At 34.8% G+C, this 13,519-nt stretch overlaps 1 protein-coding gene across 3 annotated transcripts in view; it reads right to left on the bottom strand.

The window, feature by feature from the left end:
- LOC118197424 (meiotic recombination protein DMC1 homolog) overlaps positions 1-13,519 on the bottom strand; it is a 118,487-nt gene that overhangs the window by 101,356 nt on the left and 3,612 nt on the right. For all 3 annotated transcript variants that reach the window (XM_035368932.2, XM_035368933.2, XM_085820181.1), the window contains exons 2-3: positions 9,738-9,797; positions 6,006-6,050 (exon numbers count right to left, since the gene is read on the bottom strand). In XM_035368932.2, the coding sequence (XP_035224823.1) occupies positions 6,006-6,050; positions 9,738-9,791 (99 nt within the window). In that variant the 5' untranslated portion in view covers positions 9,792-9,797. The remainder of the gene's footprint in view (positions 1-6,005; positions 6,051-9,737; positions 9,798-13,519) is intronic.

Below are 13,519 nucleotides of genomic sequence, written 5' to 3'. Positions count from 1 at the left end.
GTCCAGTTTATTTGTGTATTAATTACTTCTAGTATTTAGTGATTTGCTACATAGTTGTATTACATTCACTCTGTGTATCACACACTTACACTGTGCCACAATCAAGTCGCAACACGACACATTTCTCCCTAACAACGACAATGACAACACCGAAGGCACCCCCAGTTGTCAAAGGATCTGTGATAATCTGCTGGCAGTACAACAAGAAAACAACGATACAGTATTACCCATTTCAGTGCACGGTATCTATACTCGCTGTGTCAATATTGCAAACTACAGGTACTGCTTAAAGTATGCAATTCCAACTGCACTCCGCAAAGAATTACATGCTCTTCTAACAGCACTTTATCAACTAGCAACCAACAGTACAGCAGATCTACTTTCCTTTGGGGCTGTTATTTGCTGCTGGATCTGCTGACCAATCAACACCAACTGATTACTCCCACCAATCAGATGATTGTCAACAACATCAGCACACTGAGATTGTCACCCGTTCATGCGAGCATCCTAACACAACCCCACCGTTACCATCATACGCCCACATGGCAAGCAAGAAACATAAGGACCCAGTCCTCCTCATTTATGCCAACGATGCCAGGAACGTCACAAAACTTCAAGAAAAATTAGAAGGCATTCTCCCTATTAACCAGGTGAAACAACAGATCAAAAAGATAATCCCAATTAAACAATGTGGAATAGCAGCGCATTGTACCTCTAAAGATGACGTAATAAAAGTAGATAACCTATTTAAGCACTCAGAAAAGGCCACAGAGATAATTCACACCAAAGTTCCGAAGATGAGAACGCCGAAATGTGCTATACATCGATTACCTCCGACTACAACTGCTGACGCCATCTATCAAACACTCTCACATGCCACGAATATGGATACTATCAACTTTAAGCCATTATTTAAACTCAAAGACAGAAAGAATACAATAAAATGGATCGTGGAGTGCTCTCCTACTGGATTCCAAAAATACATGTCCCTCCGCTCCGTACACTTCGGCTGGAACACCAGCAGCATTTCGGAGTTTATAGGTGCCCATACATGTTTTAATTGTCAGGCCTTCAGCCATCGGTCTAAAGACTGCACATACCACCCTCGTTGTGCCTACTGTGGTGGAAAACATCGAGAAAGTGAATGTCGCTCAGATTCTCCAACATGCATCAACTGTGAAATAAATAATGAACACTACGGTTCTCACTACGAATGTGATCATTCTGCATATACCAATTCCTGTTCCTCTTACAGAGAAGAAGTAAATAGAATTCGTAATCGCACACAATATCATGAGTAACTCCACCATGAATCCGACTTCTACATCAACCCACCTTCCTACGGCCCTAATATGTCATTCAACGAACAACGACAGCATTGAGGTACTTCAGATTAACCTCCAACACTCCAAAACTGCCACCGACAATCTCGTTCAGTACATCTCAGAACAACACCATGACATCATCCTGGCGCAAGAACCGTACTGTCAACAAGGATCTTTATGAAACCTGCCGACGACATGGAATGTAATTTCGCACGAAGCGACGGACTCATCTCAAGCACCCAGAGCTGCCATCTACATCATCAACAAGAAGTGGTCACCAATAGTTATCAAGAAGTACAAAGATATTATCACTATTTCAATTTCAACATCAAATTCAGATCTCTACTTCACCAGCGCTTACGCGTCACCAAGTGAGGAACTAGAGACTACACTTCACGACCTCTACCATATACTTCAAAGACACCCATGCCAACATTTGATTTCTGGAGATTTTAATGCCCATAGTAATTTATGGGGTTATCCCCGAAACAACACCAGAGGCATGCTGATGGTAGATTTCATCACCTCCCATAATCTCTTACTACACAATACCCTAGAAGACCCGCCAACCTTTTTCACAATCAACGGAAAAGGGTTGCCAGACATAACACTTTCTTCCCATTACTTAATCAACAGGATTAACAATCGTCGCATTTGCGAAGATGAGTCCATTTCAGACCATCAAATAATTACTTTTGAAATCGTATTCGAGGTTCCGCACATTCAAATGCTACGTTATCGCATCAACCGAAATGCAGAAAAGAAATTTAATAAAGCTCTGAACTCCAAAGCACATATCATTCTCCATGAAATTCAAAGCATCAACTCCAAATATCCAAAGATAAAGCGAATGCATATGCCACAACTCTTACCAAGCATATCCAAGAAATCAGCCATACGTCTCTTAAAATCAAAACAGTCAACCACAATATGAAGCCCAACTGGCAGACCAAGGAACTATGAGTAAAACGCCAAAAAACCAAAGCTCTAAGATGAAAAATGAAAAGGAGAACGACTGACAAGGAACAGAAAGCAGCATGGATCGACTATAACAAGCAACGTGCGATCTACAAAAAGAAACTATTTTAAGCAAAACTAAAATCCTGGACTACCTACTGTACTAAAAATCAAACTACCTATGGAGCCCTTTACAAAATGACCACTTCCAAGATTTCTAAATCAACTCAAATCCACGCAACAACCAATACATCACAAAGTAATGGCACGGACCTCACGAGCACCACCATCAACAGTATCCTCGACCAAGTCTTCGTGAAAGACGACAGTGCAGAAGATACACCAGAGCAAAAACAACTAAGAGTATCCACACAAACACCAAAAAACACCAGATGACATTCCATTCACAAGAAAAGAAATGCTTCAAATCGTAAAATCCCTTAAAAACGCCAAAACACCAGGCCCCGATGGCATTAATAACCAAGTGCTTAAGCTCATCAACAAAGAATCTACAGAAATTCTACTCAAGTTTTACAACAAATGTCTGGCTCACCACTGTTTTCCCGATTGTTTTAAAATTGGACAAATAGTGCTCTTCTCAAAGAAGAACAAGAATCCAGAGGATCCAAGCTCGTACTGCCCTATCAATCTTCTAGCAGCTACTGGAAAATTACTCGAAAGACTCCTCATAAACAGACTGAAATACCATGTATTCAAGGACAATAAAATCAGCTCTCGCCAATTCGGATTTAAACCGAACAGCTCCACCATTCATGCCATCGATACAGCACTAACACAAATCCAAGTTAACAAAGGCCAACAACTACACTCTGCGTTGCTATGCCTCGACCTAAAGAACACGACTCCCTTTGGTGGCCTGAGACCTTCAATGTCCAAGAAACCTCTATCTAACAACTGACTACCTGCTTAATAGAAAAAGCATAGTACTTCACAACAACACAGTCATCACAAAGCAACAAGCAAGAGGATGTCCACAGGGATCGTGTATGAGCGCGGACCTTTGGAATTTCACCTTTAACCATATTATTGACCATCACTGGCCTGCCCACACAAAAATCGTAGCATTTGCAAATGATGTAGCTTTCATCATCAACGGCCGCACCAGAGAACAACTCCAGGAAAACTGCAATAGCACCCTTCAAATTTTTAACGCTCTATGCAAAAGAATAAAAGTACAGATCTTACACCAAAAATTGCAGGCACTGATTGTTCACAAACTGGGATGTACTATAACCTGAACTCCCCCATTTAACATAGACAACCATATTATCTGATGCGTGAAAATGATTAACTACCTCGGCCTCATTATTGATAACAAGTTCAACTGGATTCAGCACTTACACAATAAAAAACTCACCACTATGAAAATAGCACAAGCTCTGAAGACAATGTGTGGTTACTCATGGGACTTGAACCACCGAATTATGAAAATACTACTCACAACCGTAGTGAACAAGATCACCAAATATGGAGCCGCTATTTGGGCAATACCTATGACCACCAGAAAGGTGTGAGCTCTAAACGCCGTACAAAGACCTTTCCTTATAAATATCACCAGAGCATTCTCAACTACTTCTAACAACACCCTACAGACACTGGCAGGTGTGTTCCCGTTCCCAATCCAAGCACAAATGGACGGAATTTCCGCAATAGTACTCCAACTCAAGAAAACAAGTAACTTTAATGATACCACAATCCACCCAGCAGACTATGAAGATCAGCCTAAAAAGTACTTTCATCACCCAGCTTTGAATCCCCAAAACCCTCACTGCATTTTCGACAAACCACCACCCACAATGGAATACACAGCTTTCACTGATGGCTCAAAGATCAGACAAAAGGTTGGCAGCGCTGCAACCATTCAATACAACCTTAGCTCACAGACAGAATGGCAAGGGCACCTTAGAGATCTAAACAGCGTGCACCAAGCTGAACTGACAGCAATCCTCTACAGTATGCAAGAGCTCCGCCAACTGACACAGTCCATATCATCAGTGACAGCCAATCATCAATCTATGCTATTAAAAATCCCTGCACAAATTCACCAATAGCCCAACAAATACATGCAATTATCAATGGACGAAAGGTCATAGCAATTGCGCCGGGAATGAAAGAGCGGACTTCCTGGAAAAGCAGGCAGCCCTCGAACAGTTAGGCACTACCATCCACATTCCATGGCCATGCTCCACACTGAAATTTACGCTAAAGTGATGGCCAAAGAAGAGTGGCAGAGACAATGGGACCAAGGACCGCAAGGCAGAAGGACGCATTCACTTCTCCCATGTGTCGATACTGAAAGCACCATTTATAATTATTATCTCTCTCAATATAGCTCTGGTCATGGACCGTACCCAAAGTACTTCTATGAACAAAACCTTTCAGAGACTGAAATATGCGTTTGTAGCAATCCGGGTGATCCAGACCATTATTTATTCTAATGCCCAATAACAGCATACTATCATATCCGCCATCCCACAGCACCCGGAACAGATGTCAAATGTTTCCTGATAAAGCACCGGAAAATCCACAATAGTATCAAAAACATAATTGACACACTCCATCATCATGGCTTGGAACTGTGTGCACCATAACTGTTATAAGTACTTCTTCTTCTCTAGCACAAACGCCAGTTTTCCAATGGGGGTGCCTTTCTAGTCATTGCAATAGATTATCTTAGTGTAGCAAAAATTTAGCACCTAGACAATACGACCACAATTATGCACATCAAAAATCGCATTACTGGAACTGGTGAATTCTACTGTATGTATGAATTCTGACTCGATCCACGAACTGCCAATGAACTGTGAACCATCTATGAACTGCTACACTGTCCCAAAAACATCCCATTAATATCACAATAACTTAACCAAGTTAACCATGTTTAATGTTTTTTCATTCAGTTCTATTTGTATATTTGTGTACATATACTGATATTTATAGTTATATTTCACCATCAACTGTAATGTGTGGTATTGTAATGTCATTGCCATCAGCAACTGTATCTTTCGGCCCACAAGTTCTCTGTGCCTTAATGATAACGTTTCAATTAACACCGATGCATGGCGTAAGTACGCCCTGTGGAGGTGTTCTTCTCAAGACAGTTAGTGTGAAGAAGTGACACCAGTTCTGCCAATGGTGATGTGTCGGTGCTTCCCACACTTAATCCTGTCCTGTGCCGACTCCAAAAAGTGCTGATAGGGAGCACACAGACTAAAATTGTGGTGGATGATACTTCATCATCACCAGGAACTGGTAACTGGAAGGAATCACCTTAGTGAAGGAAAATGTAAGGAATTACTTCATCATCACCAGGAACTGGTAATTGGAAGGAATCACCTTAGTGGAGAATGTAAGGAATTACATCATCATCGTCAGGAATTGGTAACTGGATGGAATCACCTTAGTCGAGGAGAATGTAAGGAATTTTCTTTACCACAATGATGTAACTGGAAGCACGTCTGGCTGACAATCAAGAGATCTGGATTTCAAATCCTGGTAAGGACACTGCTAAGTGTCTATGTAGTCCTTCTCCAAAATAAACTTAATGATTCTGTGACTTATAATTAATGTATTAACATTTATTAAACATTACAACTACACAAACTAGTACAGGTATAAAAGTGACTCATTTAAATCAGAAATAGCAAGCAAAATTATATAATTTACATACAGATGTAAATATAATAATCTAAGCAAACTTACAATGCCATGGTTCTGCAGTAGATCAATATCTTGGAAGAATGATTCCTAAAAGATTAATAATTTTTAAATATATATATATATATACGTATACATATTTTATTTAAATACAAAATTGATATATAAAAGCTAAATTTGACAACTAAATTAAAATATGACATTATCACCAACAGCACAAAATATTACAATGAAATTATCAACCAAAAATCCATTACCAAAATATATTGTAGTAATGTTAAAATAAAAGAATTCAAACTTTTAATCATATATTTTACAAAAAAAAAATTACTCTGTTTAAAAGAATGAAATCATACAGTTTTGATAGATAACTAAATGACATAGGCGATGAACTAGATGACTTAAAATGATTAAAATGATAATAAAAATTAACATTTTTTCTCTCTTTATGTGTCCCCCCCCCCAACAGCAAGGAGTATTACATAAACCAATGTAAAGTAATATAAACACTGCTTTACAGGTTTTATTTTAAAATTTTTTTAAGAAAACAGAATTTAAAGAAAATGTTTTAAAATAGAAAATAAAAACATAGAACTTCACAGAGCTGAATTTTGTCTCACTTGTGTGTAATTTTACATGTAAACAATTCAAGTGTAATTTTACAATTTTCTACGAGATAAATTTTTAAACATTTACAGTAGCAAGAATGTAAGGTACTTACATATTGATGTAATCGCCTTGTCACAATCTAGCAATTTTTTACGGATGAAAAAATAACAGATGCAAGTTGGTGGCTTTCACGATTTCTTTTTAAAAGATTGCCACACTGTGATAGTTATCATAAGTCAACAAATATTATCAGCATATCAAAAGAAAGCATACTTTAAGCAATTTAAAATTCAAATTTCAATTATTAAAAAAAGATTACATGATTCATTATAAAATAAAACTCATTCTGCTTTGAATTTTGGTACTCGCATGTTAACGCAAATACCTTGGCACAATTTGGCGATTGTGTAGAAAAGAAAAGGTAAAAGTTACTTATCGGGTGCAAGTTAGTGGTTTTCGTGCTGTTTTTAAGAAAGATTTCCAAACTATCAATACTTATTGCAAATCGGTAGACATTACCAACATAAGAAAAGAAAACATAGCTTAGCAATTTAAATTATGTATCTGAATATTTATATAAGGTTTACATGATACATTAAAAAAAATTAAACACTTAATTCTTCAAATCTTTCTGTAATTGTTTTGCACTATTCTTTTCCTGAAGCACTCTGTGATCTGTTTTCACTTAAAAAAAATTACAGAGAATTGTGAAGACTCCTCTTCCTGCAAACCTTGGCAATAGCAGAGGTGCTCTTCTCTTACTGGGACCGAATTCAGAAATGTATGTATGCATGAATGGATGGATGTGCTCATGTATACATACATATGTAGGAGCGTGTATAAACACATACATGTATGCACATGCGACCATACACATCCGCATACATCCATTTCTGAATCCAATCCTGATAATAGAAGAGCAGCTATCGAGGAATCAGCTATCGACAGCAGCTATCAAGGAATTATGCATTTCCTCATTGTTCCCTTTAGAAAATTTTCAGCAAAAAGTAAGGTAGTAGTTGCCAAATGTATGCAAATGCAATGAAATACATTTCTAATACACACAATGAATTTCTAATACATTTCATAAGGGGAGCTGATCGATCAGTTCAGCTACTGAAGCTCTACTTTATATCCAGATATGTAACTGAAAAAATCTGAAGACTGTGGTGGAGTTTCTCAGCACTTCCTATGCAGAGATATTATGACACATTGATTTGCAGTTAACATATACTACATACAGGCAACTTTGAAAAAAGTCTATTCAAACTTCAAAATAATATGATCTGCACTTTGAAAATTGATAGCTAATAGTTAGGGGAAAAAAAACTTTTAGGCTTTCGAAGCTACATGCTATCAACTGGAAAAAAAGATGATAAATAAGCTTATTCCTTTTTTTAAAAAAATAATTTATCGATAGACACAAATTTATGTAATCAGTTAACTAATCTAAATTTTCTGATAATAATGAATAAATAAATAAATAAATGCATCTTCCACTAATGGATTCTCTGCATTAAATTTTAGAGTTGTAGCTGATAATCAATCAGTTAAAGTGCTCCCGTTTATAGATATTATGGCACGTGGTGTTAGAATGTTATGGCACATGGTTACCCAAAACTTCCTATTATATCTGTATGATCTTTATTGAAAACAATAACATTCATTTCGAGATGAAAATACTAATAAAAAATTAAAAACGGCAGTACTGTCTAATGGAAATTCATTGTCGCTGTCTACTAATAACCTAACAATAATCATAAATTTCCACTTAATTTTTTAAATGATTACTATACCTATGATAGACTAAAAAAATTATAAATCATGTCCCAGAATAATTATTTATATATATATATACATACATATATATTTACACACACACATATATATATAAACATATGTGTGTAACGATAGCTCAATTTTAGAAGCACTGATGTAAAAGCACTGAGATGTTGAAGCATAGCAATGTTGTTTAGTGTAGATACTTGACCCACATTAAAGAGGAACAAGTTGAGCCAGATTAACTTCCTGTTTTATTTAAATTCCCATTTGTAGCTACAATTCACTTGCCACTCCAATTGTACCTAATTCCAGAACATTTACATTTTTGATACTATGGTGATAGAAGCAAGCATAACAAAGCATCCATGCAGCACAGAAGTTGAAGTGAAAAAGGTGACGCATCAATTCAGAGGAAGAAAGGAAGGAATTAAAAGTTTCAGTTTGAGTTATAAAAAGTTTTGAATTACAATTATTTGATTGGGCAAGAGGTATCTGCATTATGTATTACGTAAGATCGCATGATTAATTTGAATGATGCAGTTTAGACTTATACCGCTATTTTTAAGATAGGGAAAGGAAGTCCCCAAATAAAATAAAAGAGGTTACAGCCAATTAAAATTCAAAGTTTGCTTTTATATTTTTTATCTTACATATATACATACACATTAAAATTGTTTTTTTAAGTATACATTCTGGTATTAAGCACATTGCTGAAAAGAAAGAGAAATTCTAACAAGTGTGCTTGTAACAAAGTTGGAGAAGAAAACTTCAGCATTTAGCAGAGACCTATGATGATCAACCCCAGATATCTATTCTGTTAAAATTCAATCTATAGTTCAAAATAAAAATCATATTTAACAGTCTTCATATTTTGTAATTGAAAAACAAATTTGATTTTGTAATTAAAAAAAAAAATTAAATGTTTCATTTTTGTTAACTAAATAATTTTCAGATTTTTATATTTTAGCTGAAAACAGCAAATTTAATATAAAGTTTGAATAAAATAAAACTCTAAAAATTATCTTAAGTTCCCACATTTATTTGATTAAAATATACTTAATCTGTTTAACTGTTACATAAATAAAATGCAGTAATCACATTTCTAATAATACTGAAGGATAAAATTACACATTGACAGTACCTATTTTGGCTTCTTTTCAAATGCGGATATTTTTATTGAAATGCAGCAAATAATAAGAATTAAAAGAAAAATTTCTCCAAATAGAAAATAAAATTTTGATTTTTCCAATTACAAATTAAACTAACAAAATATACTATTAAGACAACTGAAAATTTTTAGTAATCATGAAAGTTATATTAAAGTTACATTAGCGATTAGTATATATTGCACATAAGTAACATCTTGATCATCAAATATATACATACTTCTTCTTCTTCATATAATTCATTTTCTTCAAGACTTTGCTCTGGATAAGCCATATTTGCCTAATTTGGGTATGAAAAGTAACTGTGCTACATTAAGAGCTACATACATATTACAAGAAGTGCAATAAATATTTTAGAAACAATAATTCAAGAAAGTTAAGGTTTCATTTTCATATTGATTCAAATGATAGTTCTGAAAATACTTCTTTACTCCAAATTCAGATTTTGCTTATATACTAATAAATTTAAATTAAGCATTTCTACATACATGTGCATACACACGAAATAAGCTTCAATTTTATCCACCAGCAAATGAAAAATTTCATCCTCCAGTTTACACATCAACATAGTACAATCAAATCTTCATAGGACATCACTTTCATTGTAGAGTTCCTCACTCTTATTCTGCTAAATTAAATGTTGAGGAACCCAGGGAACTGTTAAGCGAATTATCACTTGGTTCAAAAAACAGAAATCATAAACTCAAGAAGGGTTAATTATCCTTTATTCACTCAAAATAAGATGAACAGTCGGTCCCTTTCTTCAGGCTTACACAAAGTCTTCACTTGGGCTTAAACTCAAAAATAAGAACTAACTATATCTAACTAAGAGATTTAGCTGAAGCTAACACAATTCTAACGTTGTTGGCCTTTAATTTTAAACTAGCCGGCGAACTATCAAAAGGCACATAATATACGGCCGAGCATAAGCTTAGAGATACTTAGCCCAAAGGCAAAATGTGTGCTACTCAGGATTCCTAGCTCACTCTCACGAAGTAAGCTGAACTTTCCTTTAATACTATTTCTTACTCCTTTGCATTCAATGCAATTCTAAAAACTCATTCTGGTAGAGAGATGCAAGTTGAAATGAGGAACAACAGAACTAAATTAAAATAACTGTCATAAAATTAAAGTATACCTTACATCATGACTGATTAAAAACTGATGCAGAACAAAGGTGACTTCAAAAGCAGAATTAAAAAAATGATTTATATTTGAGCTTTGAGATTTGCTCATTAAATTCAGAATTTAGTCCAGATAAAAAAAATTACTTTAACTTATATAACTGTTTATAATAACTGTCATATGTATAAATATTCATAATAACTATCAATCACAGTTTCATTACATATAAAATCAGACCTTTTTTGTGAAATTAGTACAATATAATAAAATCCTTATTTAACTTACAGATGAAATATAATCTAATATAGTCATACATACTACAGCTTTTTCTATGAATCATCCTTTGATTTCTGCAGATATTTTTTATCGTTATTTATTTATTTGTTATTTCCCCCCCTGTTTGGTTCAAAAAAATGGAAGTTTCCTTCAAATATTTTTTACACATGTATTTCAAACATCAACATTTATTGATATTATAATAAACTGAAATCAAAATAAAAAAAGATGATGAAAGCAAAAATTATTTTAACCTTTTCTAGTAGTTAAAGCAACTCTGAATCAAGTTTCCACTATTAATTCTTCATCACACCTTGACAGATTGATGGTAGCAAAGCTATGGCATTGGATGACAACATATTTAAACGTTCTATTCCAGTACAGATAAAAATACCATAGCTTCCAAACTTGAAGTATAAAAAAACTGGAAGTTTTTAGCAGAAATTACCATTTTTACACAAAAACCAATATTTTTTAGAAGGTTTTCATGCTGTGCAGTAACACCATTTCAAAACAACTCAAAATTGACTTAAATTCAATTTATAATGCAAGATTCAGTTTATTGAACCATGTATAATATGATTTGGATGTTAAATATATAAATATTTAATTAGATATTCTAAATTTTATGTTCTGCTAATTTCATTTGCAATTTTCTTGCACTTTTATAGAAAAAATCTTGAGTAAGGATGAAAAGCTTTTATTTATTAAAGTGCTTTTAAATAATGATGAAGTTTTCCCACCAAAAAAACCTTCTTAAAGTTAAAAAAAAAAATAAAATAAAAAAATAATAAAATAAAATAAAAGCAGTACCTTCAGTAAAGTAGTAATCACCATCCAAATTTATGATTTTCTAAGACTGTTTTGTTAGTTTTTCAAAGCCTTCGGCCCAGAAACTTGGTGGCCAGGAGTCCAAAAACAGACCAACCTCATTTCGGACATCTGTGCAGAATGGAAGCTAACACCAGCAAGATGTAGCTGTAGGTGTGAAAAAGGTAGAAGTCCAAAGAAGCGATGTCAGGGTTATGTCATGGGATTGGCGAAAGATCTCATTCGAGGCCAGCTGGTAAATGCAGACACATGTGGTCTTGAATTATCAATAAAAGTATATTTTAGGGTACCCCTTGGCAAAACTTGGCAATTGTTTGTGGTGCATGGATATCAAGTTTGTGCAATTCTTTGAATTATTATTTTGGCTTGCATAACGGCGATTTTCGTACCAAAAATCGACGCTACACAAAGCCAAAATAACAAGACAAAGAATTGCACAAACTCGGTATCCGTGTACATATCGACCTATTTTCACTTAAAGAAAAAATCCTGAATTGCACAAAAATGGCATTGCTCACTGCCTTGACTTTAGCCATGTACACGTTGACTTATTTTTTAAAAAAAACCAAGAATTGCACAAACTTGTATTGCACACTTCCTTCACTTTGTCCATGTACACATCGCTATATATATTTTAACTTACAAAATCAAAGGAGCACCCAATTCTACAATACAGGCAAACAAAAAATGCATAATCTCAATAAACTACAATTTAAACCAAACAATAAAATAACATAAAAAAGGAAAAGCATGTTATACATTTAAGCACTACTAAAAGCAAATATCCACTTACCCTATTTAGAAATTCCTTCGTCTTTAATCTGTGGCACACATAATTCCTTAACAGCATCCAAAAATTTCCTAAAATTATTTGAAATCGAATCCATATATCGGAGTCGCCACATCTGAACCTTTCTTCCTACAAACCCATTTAAATCCATCTAAACAGTTTTTAAGTTCAACTAGACATATCCTTCCTACATACTTATAATGGCTACTAAGTAAACCTTTATTTACACACCAGTCAATTAACGCTCTTTTCCCCTTTCGTTCCAAATCATACAGAAACTTTAAATTAATCTTACTACATTCAACAATAAAATTTTATCTAAACAATAAAACCAACACACACCACAAAAGCGCTTACAAAACATCCCATGTTTCAAAATTTCCCAGAATCATGCACCCGATTATGTCATAATAGGGTTTCCATAACATTCAACTACTCAGGCTACCATAAATGAAACAACTTGGCGATAAAATGAAACAACAACTTTGCCCTAATACAACGGATACCTTAAAGTCTACTCTAACCGAATTATCTTGATGGAACATTCCCTTTTTACGCCGGAACTCAGTTCAACATTTTTCCTTGATATCAGCTTTAACATGGACTAGCATCTCGCTGTAAATCTTACTGTCATGAGTATAACATTTTCCCAGATTATCTTTATGGATAATACCGCTGCAGTTCCACAAGATACAAAGCATGATCTCTTTGTTTTTTGTATGATCAAATTGTACTTTGCGTTGCTGCTGACTGGCTCTCAGGTGCAGACAAACCCCCTTTCGGCCTGTGTTGTTGAAGTAAATCCACTTTTCATCACAAGTGATGATCCAATCCCCAATTTTGTTCTAGCATTGATTTCAAGCAGATTAGTGTACGCCTGAGCACATCTGTCCTTATCTGCTTGAGTCTGCTCATGTGGCACCCAGCGATTGAGCATGTACGTCAAGTTTATGCAATGCATAGTGCAACTCCTTAGCAAG

The sequence above is a fragment of the Stegodyphus dumicola genome, chromosome 7 (genome assembly GCF_044657685.1).
Source record: "Stegodyphus dumicola isolate Sdum_Otavi_A_Nest chromosome 7, ASM4465768v1".
NCBI lineage: Eukaryota > Metazoa > Arthropoda > Arachnida > Araneae > Eresidae > Stegodyphus > Stegodyphus dumicola.
This window is presented reverse-complemented; position numbering and strand designations above follow the sequence as displayed.